We start from the raw sequence: 14,470 nt of genomic DNA on the forward strand, positions 1-14,470 counted from the left end.
GTCTTTATGCTTACACAAATAAAGATTTCCAGTCATATTTTTTATGATGTTTAAACGCATGCGAGGTTCCTCTGCAGGGCTAAATGTCTTTCATCTGCAATACAGATCATTGGAGGCGGGAACGACCCATAAATACACATTTAACAGGAACACGTACTGTATTTGTCAACCTGAAGGTTGAAACTCCAGCCTCGTAAATACTTTCAGTTATTTGTCGGGGGTGTCAGTTTATAACGTAATAAATGTACAGATGACATAAAAAAACAAAGAGGGACAACTGAGATTAAATTCGATCAGATATTTGGCTACTCTTGCCTTTATGGGCTGAAGTGTGTAGTTTAAAGTCGCAGGAGACATTTCTACCTGACAACATCATAGATAATATCCTGGTGTAAAATCCAAGGTTACACTAAGAATCAATGGTGGACTTTTAAGACCGACGCATGCCTCCAAGTCCCCTGGAGTAATTCAGCCATATTTACTCTTAATGATTGATTAGCAGCACTTGAGCTGCGGACCTTTGCAGACAGAGGACTTCTCTCCTGTCGGCTGATCATTTCAAATGTGATCAGGGGATTGATTTCCAGTGTGAAATCATTGGTGGGTACGGCGACAAGACTCCCTGCAGAATAAACAAGCGTATTTTGGCCATTTATTCAAAACACAGCAGAGCGATGTAATTGCTGCCGGAGCCTTCGCGTCGCTGCGAGGCTGTTTTCTTGGCACTGCGGCAGGTAATACGCCTGTCAATAGATGCCTGAGCAAGCGATGAGGTGTTTGTTAAACTATATTACTCTCTGTTCTCGCCCTGTCCTCTGCAGATGCACTTCATGTAGGGATGATGTTGTAACCATGGCAGCAAAGGTGGAAAAAAAAAAAGAGAGAGAGAGAGAGAGAGAGAGAAAAGGCAAGAGGGAAGAGACGGAAGAGAAGGAGTCGAAAGAAAATGCATCCAGAACCAAACGGCCGTGCAGGAGGAAGAATGACGAAGACAGAGAGAGAAAAAGGGAGGGGTGAGGATGAAGGAGAGAGGATCAGAGGACGGATAAGGGATGAAAAGCTGATCTCTATTCCTACGTCGCCTGACCCTCTAATCACCTCTCCTCTCTCCGTGTGACTACTGATCTCACTGTCTTTGAATCTGTAATGCCGGGGCACTAGAGGGCCCCATGTCAGTCCCACTCATCCTGTTTGATTTGCCAGTTCAGACGGTGAATACGACCTGTGATGTCACTACGAAAAACTGACAGCTCTGATGGAAGTGCAGCAGCTCAGCTGCCACTTCCCGGCCTCCTCATCCAGATTATTTCCTCTATAAAAACTGAACCCACATCACTCTCCGTCCCACAACTGAATCAAACCTGGAGAGGGCGCGCGTCTCTTTCCCCGATTGGATCGTTTGCTGGCACTTTACTCAATGTGAACTTTGCCAAGGGTGTGCGTCAGTGTGGGTGAATTTTAGCATCTTGTTCCGATTGGTTTCCCGGTTGCGCGTCATCCGTCAGCTGATGTCGGGGAGCGATCGATTTGTTGATTTGAATGCGCACGTGTGTGTGTGTGTGTGTGTGTGTATGTGTCCCTTTTTCTACATTTCAGTGTGCTGCATCAACATTACCATTTGAGTCATTTTTAAGAGCTCAATTTGTTCTAAATTGCCAACCTCACGTTTAAGAATCTGGCGTGGAACGATCATTTGCCGGCACGCATGTTTGTGTGTACGTGTGTGGGGGTGGACGTGGACGTAGCTGTGTAAGTTATGTACTGTCTGTTTCTCTTTTGGTACCTGATGTCATTACTGTGTTGCCAGGTACCAACGTGTTACTGCACTGGAATTAACTGATGAAAGCACTGAGCCACAGCCAGGCATCATATTTGGATGTAAACAAACCTCTTACACTAACTTTGCTACTTGGGGACATGCTGTACACACTGTACCTTTTCTTTCTTTTTGTTTCTCCTCCTCTACAGCTGTGCAATACCATGCAACCCTGTTATTGTCTTTTCCACACATCTGTAGCTTGTTTAGAAGCTGTTTCCTGCTGTAGTGTTGTACCTCTTGTGTGTCTATCAGGTTTCTGTACAGAATGCCGTTTCTTTTCACCGGTTGTTTTACCAGTACTGCTCTAAAAGTAGTGAAAAATGCACTGAGAGCAAGATGGGAGATGTGACTGGATATATACGGAGATGATTCTCTATCTTGCCAATCAGAGTAGGTCTAATTCTCAATTGTAAGATTTACTCCCTGTCCCAAGCATTCTTCTTCGCCCAAATTCGTATCTTTTGAAGTCCCACTACTCTCCAGAAAAACGGGATAATAAGTGCAGCGGTTGTCTCACCTACGCGTGAAGGAACATAGAGATAAAAACCACTAATGTAATGTTAACATTTGTGGGCAGGATAGTTAAAGGTCAGTTTGAGGAGACAACTGAAGACCAGATTCTTGGAAAAGCAACTGAGGGAATAATCTGCCAGTCACGACCGCGGGTAACGCCTGCAGTGACGACACACAGATCATTTCGGACAGTCAGAGGCGCGTGCGAGAGACTTAATGAGACGTTTAATGTTAATGTGGCTTTTCTTGCAAATCCAAGGTCAAGCTAGACCCAGTGACAGATGATATATAGAAATATATCCACACATTTATAGCACAAACCTTCAAAGAGGGAATAACACTCTGCTGCACAAAATCTAAAATCATTGCTGGGATGTACAGTTGAAAGGGGCAATAATTGAGTGGGGGTGACGTTGTTTTCTATTGATCGTGTCTGTTCTATGTACATGTACTGTACGTGTGTTTGTGTGCTCATGCCTTCCCGTAGAGATAAACAGGGTCATGTTGCTCGGTTAGAGAGTAAAAGGACTCTGGCGAGCTGGTAGCGTGTACTAACTTAGCAGTGAGCGCTAGTGTGACCTTGCCCATCTGTCCACCACATCGATTTTCGAGGTGTATTCTATGCTCCCTCGCCTGAGGGGATGAAAATGCAAAAAGAGAACCCAGAGTCGTACGACCTGGGATCTCAAAGTGAATCTGGTCCCCGACAGTTCGCGCTGCACAGGGTGGCGATTTCTAACAAAAACGTGGACTGTTCTGTGACGCGTCGCTACGGTTCAAAATCTTTGAACGGTAACCTGCTGGATTGGTGAAAAACCCTCTCCCTCTGTGCCTGCAGCTACTACCACTCCTCCACCAGCAGAGACACCTCTGTGTTAGAAATCCTCACCGAGCAGACGAGGTTTCTAAATAAGCCGTAGCTGACATTTGGATATCTCCTATGGAAAGTTATTTCACTCCCATCACTCTTGTTCCAGTGGTTTGTCTTTCTCCGTCAGCCGAATGCTCTTTTCATAGTGCACTTCATTCTACAACGCAGTTCGATCCATCCTGGGCCAACCTCTGACTGTTACCGTGTCCTCTGTATATAGGTAATGCTGTTCATGTGTTTTTAGACGTGCTCTCTCTGTTAAGTGATTGAAGCCCCATTGGATGACATTACTGTACGTGGGACAATTTATTGCTGTATCTGTGTTTGAATGGTTGTATTTTGAAGGTGTCATCATCCAGGGACGGGTGGGGATGGGCCGGGTTGATGTTTGTGATGTTTATGTCCATCTTGAGGAGGAAGGGGGTTGGGGTTTTTGGGGTGGGGGTCAGGGGTAAATTATCACAACTGGTCTACACCAAGAGTGTCTTCATCGAGGGAGTGGACAGGACAGGGTCTGTCCTCTTCGAAACAGGAACATTTTTTTGCACCAAAGTCATCATCAAAGCGCAGCTTCTTCTACTTATTCACGGTCACAACGGATGGACGATATCAGAACTCAAAAAGGATTTCTGTTCTTTTTATTTTTAGACAAAAAAAAAACAAAAAACTGTCTTTCTTTTGCATGATTAAGTGTCGTCTTTTTATTGGCTTGTGTGCTCGGTAAAAGCATGACCATTGTGTGAACTCTCACTTACCGGTGTGTTTGGAAAACGTTAAGGAAATTTCGTCACGAGATTTTGTTTTTTACTTACCTCTCGACATGACAACGTTCATTGACATTCATAATCAACCATGTTTTACAATGTAGGGGTCCGTAACTGTTTGAAGGCTGTCTCGCATGCAGCAATGCAACCTGCAAGTAACTCATCAAACTTCAAACCCAGTTACCAGAACTGCATCTTTGTAAAACACCATGGATGTCAATGCCGGTTATCACCTAGCTAGCTACACATTGCAGTCTTGTAAAATCGCTCTTTATTAAAGCGTTGCTATTTTCAATACTTGTGTTTGAATGCTCGCTCCTTTTTCATACTACGCCAGCAGCGTTGTGGGAGGTTGTGATTGAAAGTCAAAGTACTGTATTACTGTACGTGTTTGGTCTGGTCCACATTGTGTGGTGTTTTTTTTTTTTATGTTTGCCAAGTCTTGTCCTGTCTGTTGCCATCAACTGGACTTGTTTGTCCAGTCATTCTGTAAAGCACTAGGTGGTTTTCCTGAAAGCAGGCTCAGATCCACTTAAAAGTACAGTGTGTAAGATTTGGGTAAAATTACTTTCATTTGGCAGAGATTGTTGGTAAAATAGTAATACGCCATTTTTGTGTACAATCACTTGATTTTATGAATTGTTGTTTTGTCCATTTCCCCCAGAATGAGCCGCCATTGTGGCTTTGTAGCCAGTATTAAAAATCTGACGTTCCTTCATCCCACCTCACAATAAATGTTGCTAAATTTTACACACTGTACGAGTTTCCAACTTGATTTTGAGACACTTCCAGCAAACCAGGCCAGATTTTTGAGATCGGTTACATCGTACCTACACACCAATATCAGTAATGTCTCTGTATACTATATTTTTGTAGCCATTGTTATCAACGACTCACCTCAAAGCTGCTGTCAGCGATGTCGTCTTTTACAAACTTACTGCCTGTTGTTAGAATTCTCCTTACGTCAACATATTAATTCATTAGCTGGGTGGGTATTTATTTCCTGCCAAACAGCCTAATTGGAAAAGTTTCTCCGAGATTTACTGTCCAGACTCCAGGGACTGAGAGACAGCTCGCTGTCCATATGCCCAAGATCAGCAATCACTATCAAATTATACAGTTCTTTAACCTGTACTTAACTTAAATATCACACAGACAGCAGCTTTTTATGAATTTCCTTATTTTTCTTCTCCTCTGCTAAGTCAATGTTAGAGTAATAGCATAATTACTTTCTGTCCAGCTAATAATTACAGTATTTAATCAATTGCAGTTTGAAAAAAAAAACAACCCTCCTGCAATAGAGGTCTGGTAGAGTACGTATTTTATCTCACGCATATATTGGATTTGTCACTTAAAATCCAGCATATGTACATTAATCGTCTGGACACACTAGACTTTTACTCCGCCCCGGTTTTTCAAGAACAAAACGACACAGGAGATGAATTCAAGACGTAGTTAGCGCAGTGCTGCTTCGAGTATTTCGTCTCCTGTGATTGAATACTCAGAAGCACATCTACTGTTGACTCAAGTGTCTGCAGATACTTGATAGGGTTCCACACAAAACAGGACTTTGTATTCATCACCGAAGCTACTACACTGGACGACGCCAGCAGCTGGAATTCAAGCGTTATTAGAGCGGACGGTGCATTTTTGTGGATTTGCCAGATGCATGATGTCTCTTTAAATCAATGCTCTACCCTTTGTCTATTCCAGTGCACTGGACGTCTTGTTACATTATACTACAGTATTTTCAGTATTGTGTATACCGTGTTCACCACACACTTTTTCTTTTTCTTTTACCATCCAACTGTAAACTGCCATCGTTGAGATCATGAAATTCAGCAGTGTCCATGATAAATTAGCAGGGAGTGAGGTTCCACACCTTCAATTTCCTCTTAATTTCTTTTTGTATATCAAAGTGATTAAATTATTTACAGGTTTGGATTGTTATCAAATGATTGGTTTTTATTTGAGAAGCATAGGTTGATGTTTTTGGAAGAAAATGGAATAAAATGTCATCTGATGCCAAGCTCTAATACTGTTATTTGATGACTCCTCCACAAATCTGTGAAAAGGACAGTTTAGGGTTTGTCTGACGTGTGGTTGTGTGAGGTACTGACTCACTGTTATCAACGACTTTAACAAGCGCGCCACTGTATCCATCAATCATGCTGGGACCCGGACACTCACTTTCATTAATAACATGCCTGCCAGAAGGGACAGAAAGGAAAACAGATTTCAGCAACTGAACAAAAGACTCGTCTGATAAAATCTATGCCTGTCTATGATGTATATGATTTCTTAAAAATAAGTTAAAAAAAAACTACTTTAGCTCACCCATAGCAATATTTTTGGACTGAAAACTTAAGAACTGCTGATCCACAGCAGTTCTCATTTAGTCTCATTTAGTAAGCTTGTGCCACCAAGGTAAATGAATTTCAAACACAAAAAAAACGACTTTCTCAGTAGTTGAAAGACCTGAGAGAACCCTTTATAAACTTCTTTATTCCTGCATGGAAAAGTTCAAACCTATTCATAAGATATGGTAAACTTCAGCATCTGTCAGGTAATATATAACCAGTATCCAGGTTATATATCATCCAATCACTCTGTAAACATCATCTATCACTTTCAAGTTAACAAACAGAAAGAAAACCAACACTAAAAGGACAGCTTCAAAATATTCACACAGAGAAGCTAAATTTCAGATGAAAGTCATTTATTGATAATTAAGCATTTCAAATAACATGGAACAAAATGTAATTTAAAACAAAACGATAGATTTTGTGTTCATTGTCATTCACACAGGTTGAATGTGGCATCGAAAATCGTTGTTTTCGAGGGGGGGGGGGGACAGGGGGAGGCGTTGAACCAGCAATCGATCCTGAGCCGCGTTATTCAACTCTGAAATTTAGGGCCTACAGACGTGCTCTTGAGCAAGGCACTTAACCCCAAAGTGGCCCCGGGGGTACATGTTTACAAAAACTAACACAACGCATCCTACCTACATGTCCCATGTTGAGCTCTAGGTGTGGCTGCCCGGTACTGGTGAATGACAGGAGGTCAGATACGGGATGATCTAATGACAGGGTGCAGATTTAGACTAAAAGACGGCCTACATGTCCTCAAAAGACGGTGTTCGAGCAGTCACTATGATGGGAGCTGGAATGTATGAGCAGAGTATGCTTGAGGGAAAATGTCAGAATATTATCAAGAAAATCGAAAGGCAGGAAAAAAGGATAACTCCCAATTTAAAAATAACAAAAAAAAAAGGATGGGAGATCCAGTTAATCCTAACAAAAATATCCCTGATGACAGATGCAGAATAGGGAGGTTGTGGGCAAAGGTGTAGCGGTCTGTGTGTATGAGTGTGTCTGTCAGTGTATACGCATGTTTCGGGGAGGGGCAGAAGTGTGTGGTCTGAGTGGTTACCTTAGTGGGGGGACACCCCATCGTCCACAGCAGTTTCAGGCCTAAGGCTGCTGTTATCCCCATCCCACGCTACAGCTGCGTGTGGCGTACGTCCAGGGCAAGGGCTCAGTTTGGCTCCCTCCCACTCTAGCTGCAATAATCAGCAAGAGGAAGAAGGTGGCTGGAGCAGCAGCAACAACAAGGCATGCAACTAACAGTTCACAAGGAGAAGGTGGAATAATGTGGAAATGTGGAGAGGCTTATCTGTCACTTAAACCTAGCGTAGCACAACCAACTCAAGTGGCGAATATGAAATAGGATGAGTAACTAGTGTGTGTGGTACAGCCATGAATTTAAATTTCAGGTGGAGTCAGGTGTGCATTAGTAGCATTTGCACGTGTGATGCGTGTTAAATGGATAAATGAACCCAAGTCAAATATGTGTGGAGTCAAACAACTCTGTAGGTGTGACATGAAATAAGAGAAAGGCAGTGAACCTGGCTGTGTGGTTGTGTGTGTTGAGATCAGAAGAGGGTAAAGGAAAGGTCACCAGCACTTGGTGAAAAGTCCGCTGTTACTAAGTTCAAAATAACCTGTCATACCGTATCCAATCAACGAAGAGGGCTAAACTTCAAGTATTAGCAACACACCAGTGCACCACACTGACAAACTCATACCCACTTTGAGCTCAAATCATTTCTCCCCTTTCTTCGACAATTTCCATAATGTGCACTTCAATTTGGATGCAACATCTGATTGAGGTTCATTCACATGTATGCCAGAGTGGCTTCCTGCCACACACTACGTGCCTCAAGCATGACAATAATCGTTTTCAGCCATACAAAACAGCCTTGCCTGGTGCGACAAAACTCAACAGTCCTACTTCATCGCATCTCCTCATCATCTTCAGCTGTTCGGGAATAAATACACTCATTTTAACAAGAATAGTATAAATTCTTAGCAAATGCTGGTTGAAATCACTATGTCAGATTACAATATTTATTCCAGTAGTAAAGTTTCTGGGATGATAACTAGTTGAACTTGCCCTGTAACATCACCACTGGTTTCCAATGTGAGCATGTGATGAGCGCAGAACAAAACCACTGCAGCAACGAATGGAAATGTCAGGATCAATTAAAGCTATGATTCCTAAATCATCAAACAATATTTGGTGCCATTCTTATGGCTTTTATACATTCAAATACAATAACATATTCAGACGGGGTTATGTGGACGCACAATGTTAGCGACTATGACAAAATATCTTTAAAATGTCTTGTTTTACGCTGACCTCTGATATGATATACTGTATTTGACAGCTCAGAGTGCTACGTCCGATTGAACTAAGCGAGGAAAAACTAGAACATGTCCACCATGTTTTCATATTATGATCATGGTTCTTGGTTTTCGCTCCTTACGATGAAAATTCAACCACACACACTCAAAAGACTTGTAATCTGTTTCAAGTTGAACTAACTCAGGATTCTGACACCGCAAAAAAACAGACGGGCTCAAGAAAAACTTCCCCATCAGCGGACGACCACAACATCACTTCATAATACAGCAAAGAGGGCTGCAACACAATCTGACTGACGTACAACTTCAACCCACTGACTTTGATTTGTCAAACCAAAACTATCCACAATTTAAAGGTTGAAAGGAAAAAAAAAAAGATGCAATGGTGTAACTTGCTTCAGTAGCTTGAAAAAAGAAAAACTGTCGGTGAAACCAGCCTGAAAATATACATGAATGATAATCAGATTAACTAAAACTTTCTCTGTAATTACCAGGGAAAGGTATGAACACAATAGAATCTGTTAATGTCAGGACAAACGGGCTGGCTACACTGTCAAATCCAAATGAAGGCATGTTACATACTCCACAAATGGGGTTCCTACATAGATACAAGTGTGGGGCCACAAATATATCTATATTTTAAATTATCTTCATCAAAGCGTATGGTCCTGTCCAGATCTGAAATTCTCCAAGACAAGAATTTTTGAGTTTCACCAAATATTTGTTTAATTATTGAGAAGTACAGTACAGGTAGTTTTTGTGACCTAAAATGTGTGATAACGTTGGTTAAAGTTAAAAACAGAAACAAGTTTGTGCAGGTTTTTATGTAGAGTATGTAAGAGGCCTCGATCCAAGAAACAGGTTCCAAACCAAAGTTTAACTTAACCAAATAAACGTTCACGCTTCAACCAGCTCTGCCTCTACAATGCCTTACAAAAAAAAAAGAAACAGAACTCTGGATGATGTTGTATTAGCTTCCCCGCTCATCTGCACCTGTATCCACTTCATCCTCCACTTAACTGCCATTAACTGACAAGCTGAGTAGTTACAGTCGAGGTTAAAATGTACAACAGAGGAGATGCTTGAGCACAGTCAAATTACAACCTCGCTCCCTCTCTGATTTTTCTGTTTTAACTGTCCCTTATGTAAGTACACATGCACACGCTCACACTCACATGTGCACGCACACATGTCACACACGCTCACAGATCTGCAGTGTGGAAAGAGTGTGCGGGGGGATGGGACTATCGATAAGGGGGTTCTGGCGTGTGGTAAGGGTAATCATGGCGCTGGGGCATGGGTTGCCCGTGTGCGGGTGTCTGCTCATACGGTGTGGATGTGGAGTAGCTTCCCGCTGCTGCGTAAGCTCCAGATGAATCATATGCTCCGTAGCCTCCGGATGCGTCATAGCCTGCCGAGCTGTCGTAGCTTCCCGATGAGGCGTCGTAGCTCCCCGTGGAGGCATTGTAACTTCCTGAAGCACTGTATGTTCCTGGTGGTGGGTAGGCTTCCGATGCAGCATATGTTGTGGGTGCGGTGTATGTCCCTGGGGGTGGAGGGGCTGTGGTGGAGGCCTGAGCCTGTGTGGTGGCTGGTGGAGGCGGAGGTGGGGGAGGAGGATTGGTGTAGGCATACTGGAGGTACTGGTACTGTTGTTGGTACTGCTGATATTGTTGGTATTGGTGCATTTGCTGGTAGTACTCTGTGTAAGACCTAGAGCACAGGGTATTGTTGAAGAGAGAGAAAAGCAAGGTTAGTAGATATTTCACTTTGATGTTTGAAAAGCATTCTATAACTTTCAAATATGCTCTGCAGATTAACTACTATTACTGCTGTTATATGTGGACATAGGTTTAGCATGATTATTTTCCTTCTGTCTCCATCTGATAATAAAGGTGGTACTAAGTACCTAGCAACAGGATCTGACCCTTCAGGTGTTGTGGTGGCAGCCGGGGCTGCTTCTTCTGTGACTCCGGGTGGTGTCGGCAGCAGGGCACGTCGTTTGGATCGCACCTGAGCGAAGGAACCCGGAACAGGGTCTGGGAGGAGGGGGGCTCGATTTCCTCTAATTGGGCTGCGGTCCCGCTCACTCTCTGACGTCGCAGCTCCCTTTCTTCCTACCTGCTGCTCTGCCAGAACCTAATATAAACAAAATAGTTTTTAATAGTAATACACACAGAGAATGTCATTATACAAGTTTACACAAATAAAAAAATATAAGACCTTCTGTCCTTCCTGAAAGAACTTGGCTCTTGCAGCCTCGAAAAGTGTGGTTGGATCTGGTCCAGAAGGTGGCTCAACTTCTTCAACTGCGGGTGCAGGAGTGTGATTGGCCAGATCACTGTACACCTGGTCAGCCACAGATCCGTACACCTGGCTGGCAAGAGCACCATATATCACGCCATCGGCACCTCTCGCACTTGTAATGCCCTTCAGAGCGGCGTAGGTGGGGTCAGTGGCTGTGGTGTTGTAAAATGAGTTGTGGACACTTTGTTGAACCTGCAAAGAAAGACAAAAGACACTAGGCATTTAAAAACCAAACATACTTCACCTAAAAAAAAACATTTCATGAAAATGTCCGTCCTGTTCAAGAATACATACTTGTATGGGCAGCCCAGCGGCTGCTGCAGCCGCAGCTGCTAACACAGCTGCTTGACTCTGATGATGCTCTAACGATGGAGGTGGTCGAGGCAGAAGACCCTCTCTACCACCTGAGAGAGGAAAATATGTCACGTGAGCATTATACCTTTTTTTCCCTCCACTTTAATTCAATACAATGAATCCTTCACAGTGACCAGACAGTACCTGCATTTCCTGCTGATCCAAACTGGTTGACCAACGGCTGAGCTTTGGACAGTTCTACAGCCAACTGACGCCCTTTGAACATGGTCCCGTTAAGTGCCTCAATAGCAACTACAGCTTCCTCCTTCCTCTCCATATGCACAAAGGCATAGCCAACATTTGAGCATAATCTGGCTGTAGACAGCAGAGCAGTGAGATAGGTGTTAGCATTAGACTGATTTCAAAATAAAGTGTCATATTTTAACAGTCACAATTTGTCCAGAATTATAGGAAATATTGCATTGATATATGTATCACACCCTTGCCGTATATAAAAATAATTCAATGTGTCCATTAATGTCACCATACATTACTCAAGCAAAATGATTCATCACAATTTATTGCAGAACCAGAAATTTGAAAAATCTAATCTAATGCCACATAGGTCATTTGATTTCTAACACACCTTTCACTTTATCACAGTCTAAAACTCTTCCGAAGGTTGAGAAAAGCCCGTGCAAGTCATCTGCTGAACATGTCGCACTGATGTTGCCCACAAACACTTTGGTTGAGTTGGGTGGGCGTGCGCGGGATTCTTCTACCACAAGGGGCCTGCCTCTGTACTCTTTCCCATCAAGATGCCGTATGGCCCTGAAAGAAGAGTAGTGACACTTTTTATCATCATGTGTACAACAGGGAAACACTAACAGACATTATAGCTAATGCTTAAGGTGATATGCTTTACAGAATAGGAGATGAAACCAAAAAGTACAAGCTGCCACCTGCCAGCCTTAGGTTTTACTTGTTATTACTTATTTATTTGAAGTGACATTTGTACAACTGTACATACTGATAAACTCATAGTAGCACTACAGAAGCCAAAAGGCTTGTGGGTTTTAGTATGTAAATGTTAAAACTTAAAGAGCTTCTGTAAACCTTTCAAGAAAATACCAACGCTCAAACTCAAGACTTATTAAACTTTTGCTTTTTGGCTTTTACATCTCAGATGCAGAGTGGTTTTTGTCATAAAATGTGCTGCACTATAACAACTGTTAACACAGTTATATGGAGATATAAAGAGCACAGATTGCTTAATAAACATAACTCTATCAAACTTTATTAGTGCTGGAACACTGGCAACACATAGTGAATTTTTATGAGACTGTTTTTATGCACATTTTCAATATACACAAGAAAATTAGATAGAAAAACAGATCATTTATATACACTTGTGGAAGATGAGAAAGGTTTCTAACTTAATAAAAGGTAAATGCAAAAAAGTGCAATGAAACCAGATACAGTGATTTCAGAACATTTTATCATTAACATTAACATTTTCAATACAACACAATACGCCTCATTTTGATTTTGAAAGATATTTACGTTTACTTTTCATGCAAATCCCACTTTACCTACATTCCTGACCTATGCATTATATTACATACTGGTAATTTGGAAAGTTGAATACCTGTCTGCTGCCCCTTCTCCCTTAAGGGTGACAAAGGCATACTGCCTGAGCAATGAGCAGGTGTTGATCTCTCCATATGGAGCAAAGAGCTTCGTGATCTCGTCATGAGTTGCATCTAAAGGAAGGTTCCCCACAAACAACTTAATGCCGTCACCACTCATTTCTGCATCGACCAGACATCTGAAAGAAAGGAAACAGGAAGAATTGGCTTAGTGTAGTCCTTTAAGTAACTGCATATAGCTCTAGTTATATATTTATTTATTTAACCAGACAGGACAGATTAAGAACAAATTCTTATTTACAAAAGACAGGAAAAAGTGGGTTATAAAACAAAATTAAATTTCAAACAAACAACTGCAATGAGCAGGTGTTGATCTCTCCATATGGAGCAAAGAGCTTAGAATGATCTCATCATGAGTTGCATCTAAAATTAAATTTCAAACAAACAAGACAATATAAACACATTAACAAGACATTTACAAAGACACAGCTAAGATACACACACAAATGTGATTTCTTTACAAATCATCGAGCACATATTATATGATGGAGATAAAGTTAAGACCCCCCTTTCACGTTACAGTGGCTGGCAAAAGGCTCCCAGACACCTTACTTTCCAACTACATTAAACTCTGTTGTCATGATATGACCTTTCTGCGGACCCGTTCGTCAGCTACTATATGATTTTTTTGAAATAAACAATTTCCCTCATTATATTTTCTGAAAACTAACAAACAAACGATCCGGTTTTGCAAAGACCCAACATACCCAAAATGTGAACAACAAATCTCATTCTGGAAATTGTCACTTTTTACTTCGTTTATCATACTCGCCTATAAAAACTACAATGGCATCCGCTATTATTGACTATATCCCACTCCCCCTGCCATGTATTTCAGCATTACAAAACTGTGCTGATGTCTCTATCTCTTTTCCTTCTTCAAAATGAAAACGAACTAATGCCGATTATGTTCAGCTGGGGTGATATTATAGGGTGGTAGCTAAGCTAATGAAACCATCAACTTTCGCGGCAAAGATTAACCAAAAGCTGCTAAAAATCGGTTAATTAGCTTGCCGTGCAAGTCAATACCCGACGCCCGTAAGAGTAACACTAAACCGTGTCTGTGAGATTATCTTAAGGCCGTATATGTAAAAAAGTTAGCTAAAAAAACCAACTACTGGCCATCTTGTTAAACGCGACAACATTAGCGATTTAGCTAACGCTGGCTAAGCTAGGTAGCTAATGCTGACGAGGTGGTTTTATCATAGTGGATGATTGTGCTACACAAAATATAGATTTATATAATACATGTGAGCGGTCACTAAATACAACGACGACGCGTGTAGTGTGTCAAGGGCCGTCTAAAAAACACGGGAAAGCATTGATTAATTTAGCACAGTACACAGACTTCTTACCCAACGCGGTCCTGTAGCAGCCGTATTTCAAACCTCACATCCGTTTCCGCTTTGCACTGCGGACACACACATACAACCAAGGGATCTGTCCTTTCAGAACAAAAGTGTCCAGAGTAAAAGTGACGGAAATGA

At 41.9% G+C, this 14,470-nt stretch overlaps 2 protein-coding genes across 7 annotated transcripts in view; one reads left to right on the forward strand and one right to left on the reverse strand.

The window, feature by feature from the left end:
* LOC131458139 (phosphatidylinositol-binding clathrin assembly protein-like) overlaps positions 1-6,003 on the forward strand; it is a 30,051-nt gene extending 24,048 nt beyond the window's left edge. For all 4 annotated transcript variants that reach the window (XM_058626905.1, XM_058626906.1, XM_058626907.1 and 1 more), the window contains one exon: positions 822-6,003. In XM_058626905.1, coding sequence (XP_058482888.1) covers positions 822-836 — 15 coding nt within the window. In that variant the 3' untranslated portion in view covers positions 837-6,003. The remainder of the gene's footprint in view (positions 1-821) is intronic.
* Positions 6,004-6,669: 666 nt separating this feature from the next.
* On the reverse strand, positions 6,670-14,435 carry rbm14a (RNA binding motif protein 14a). 3 transcript variants are annotated; one of them, XM_058627620.1, is made up of 9 exons: positions 14,339-14,435; positions 12,923-13,102; positions 11,921-12,105; positions 11,479-11,649; positions 11,275-11,384; positions 10,897-11,172; positions 10,583-10,812; positions 10,003-10,386; positions 6,670-7,529 (listed from the first exon to the last, which is right to left on the reverse strand). In XM_058627620.1, exons 2-9 carry the CDS (start codon positions 13,081-13,083, stop codon positions 7,526-7,528), a joined length of 1,521 nt encoding a protein of 506 aa, XP_058483603.1. In that variant the 5' UTR covers positions 13,084-13,102; positions 14,339-14,435; the 3' UTR covers positions 6,670-7,525. The 3 variants fall into 3 exon arrangements, with proteins under 3 accessions (XP_058483603.1, XP_058483602.1, XP_058483601.1); XM_058627619.1 differs by having other exon boundaries at positions 6,670-10,386; positions 10,601-10,812; XM_058627618.1 differs by having other exon boundaries at positions 6,670-10,386.
* Between the last annotated feature and the right edge of the window lie 35 nt (positions 14,436-14,470).

The sequence above is a fragment of the Solea solea genome, chromosome 4 (assembly GCF_958295425.1).
Source record: "Solea solea chromosome 4, fSolSol10.1, whole genome shotgun sequence".
NCBI classification, from domain to species: Eukaryota; Metazoa; Chordata; class Actinopteri; order Pleuronectiformes; family Soleidae; genus Solea; species Solea solea.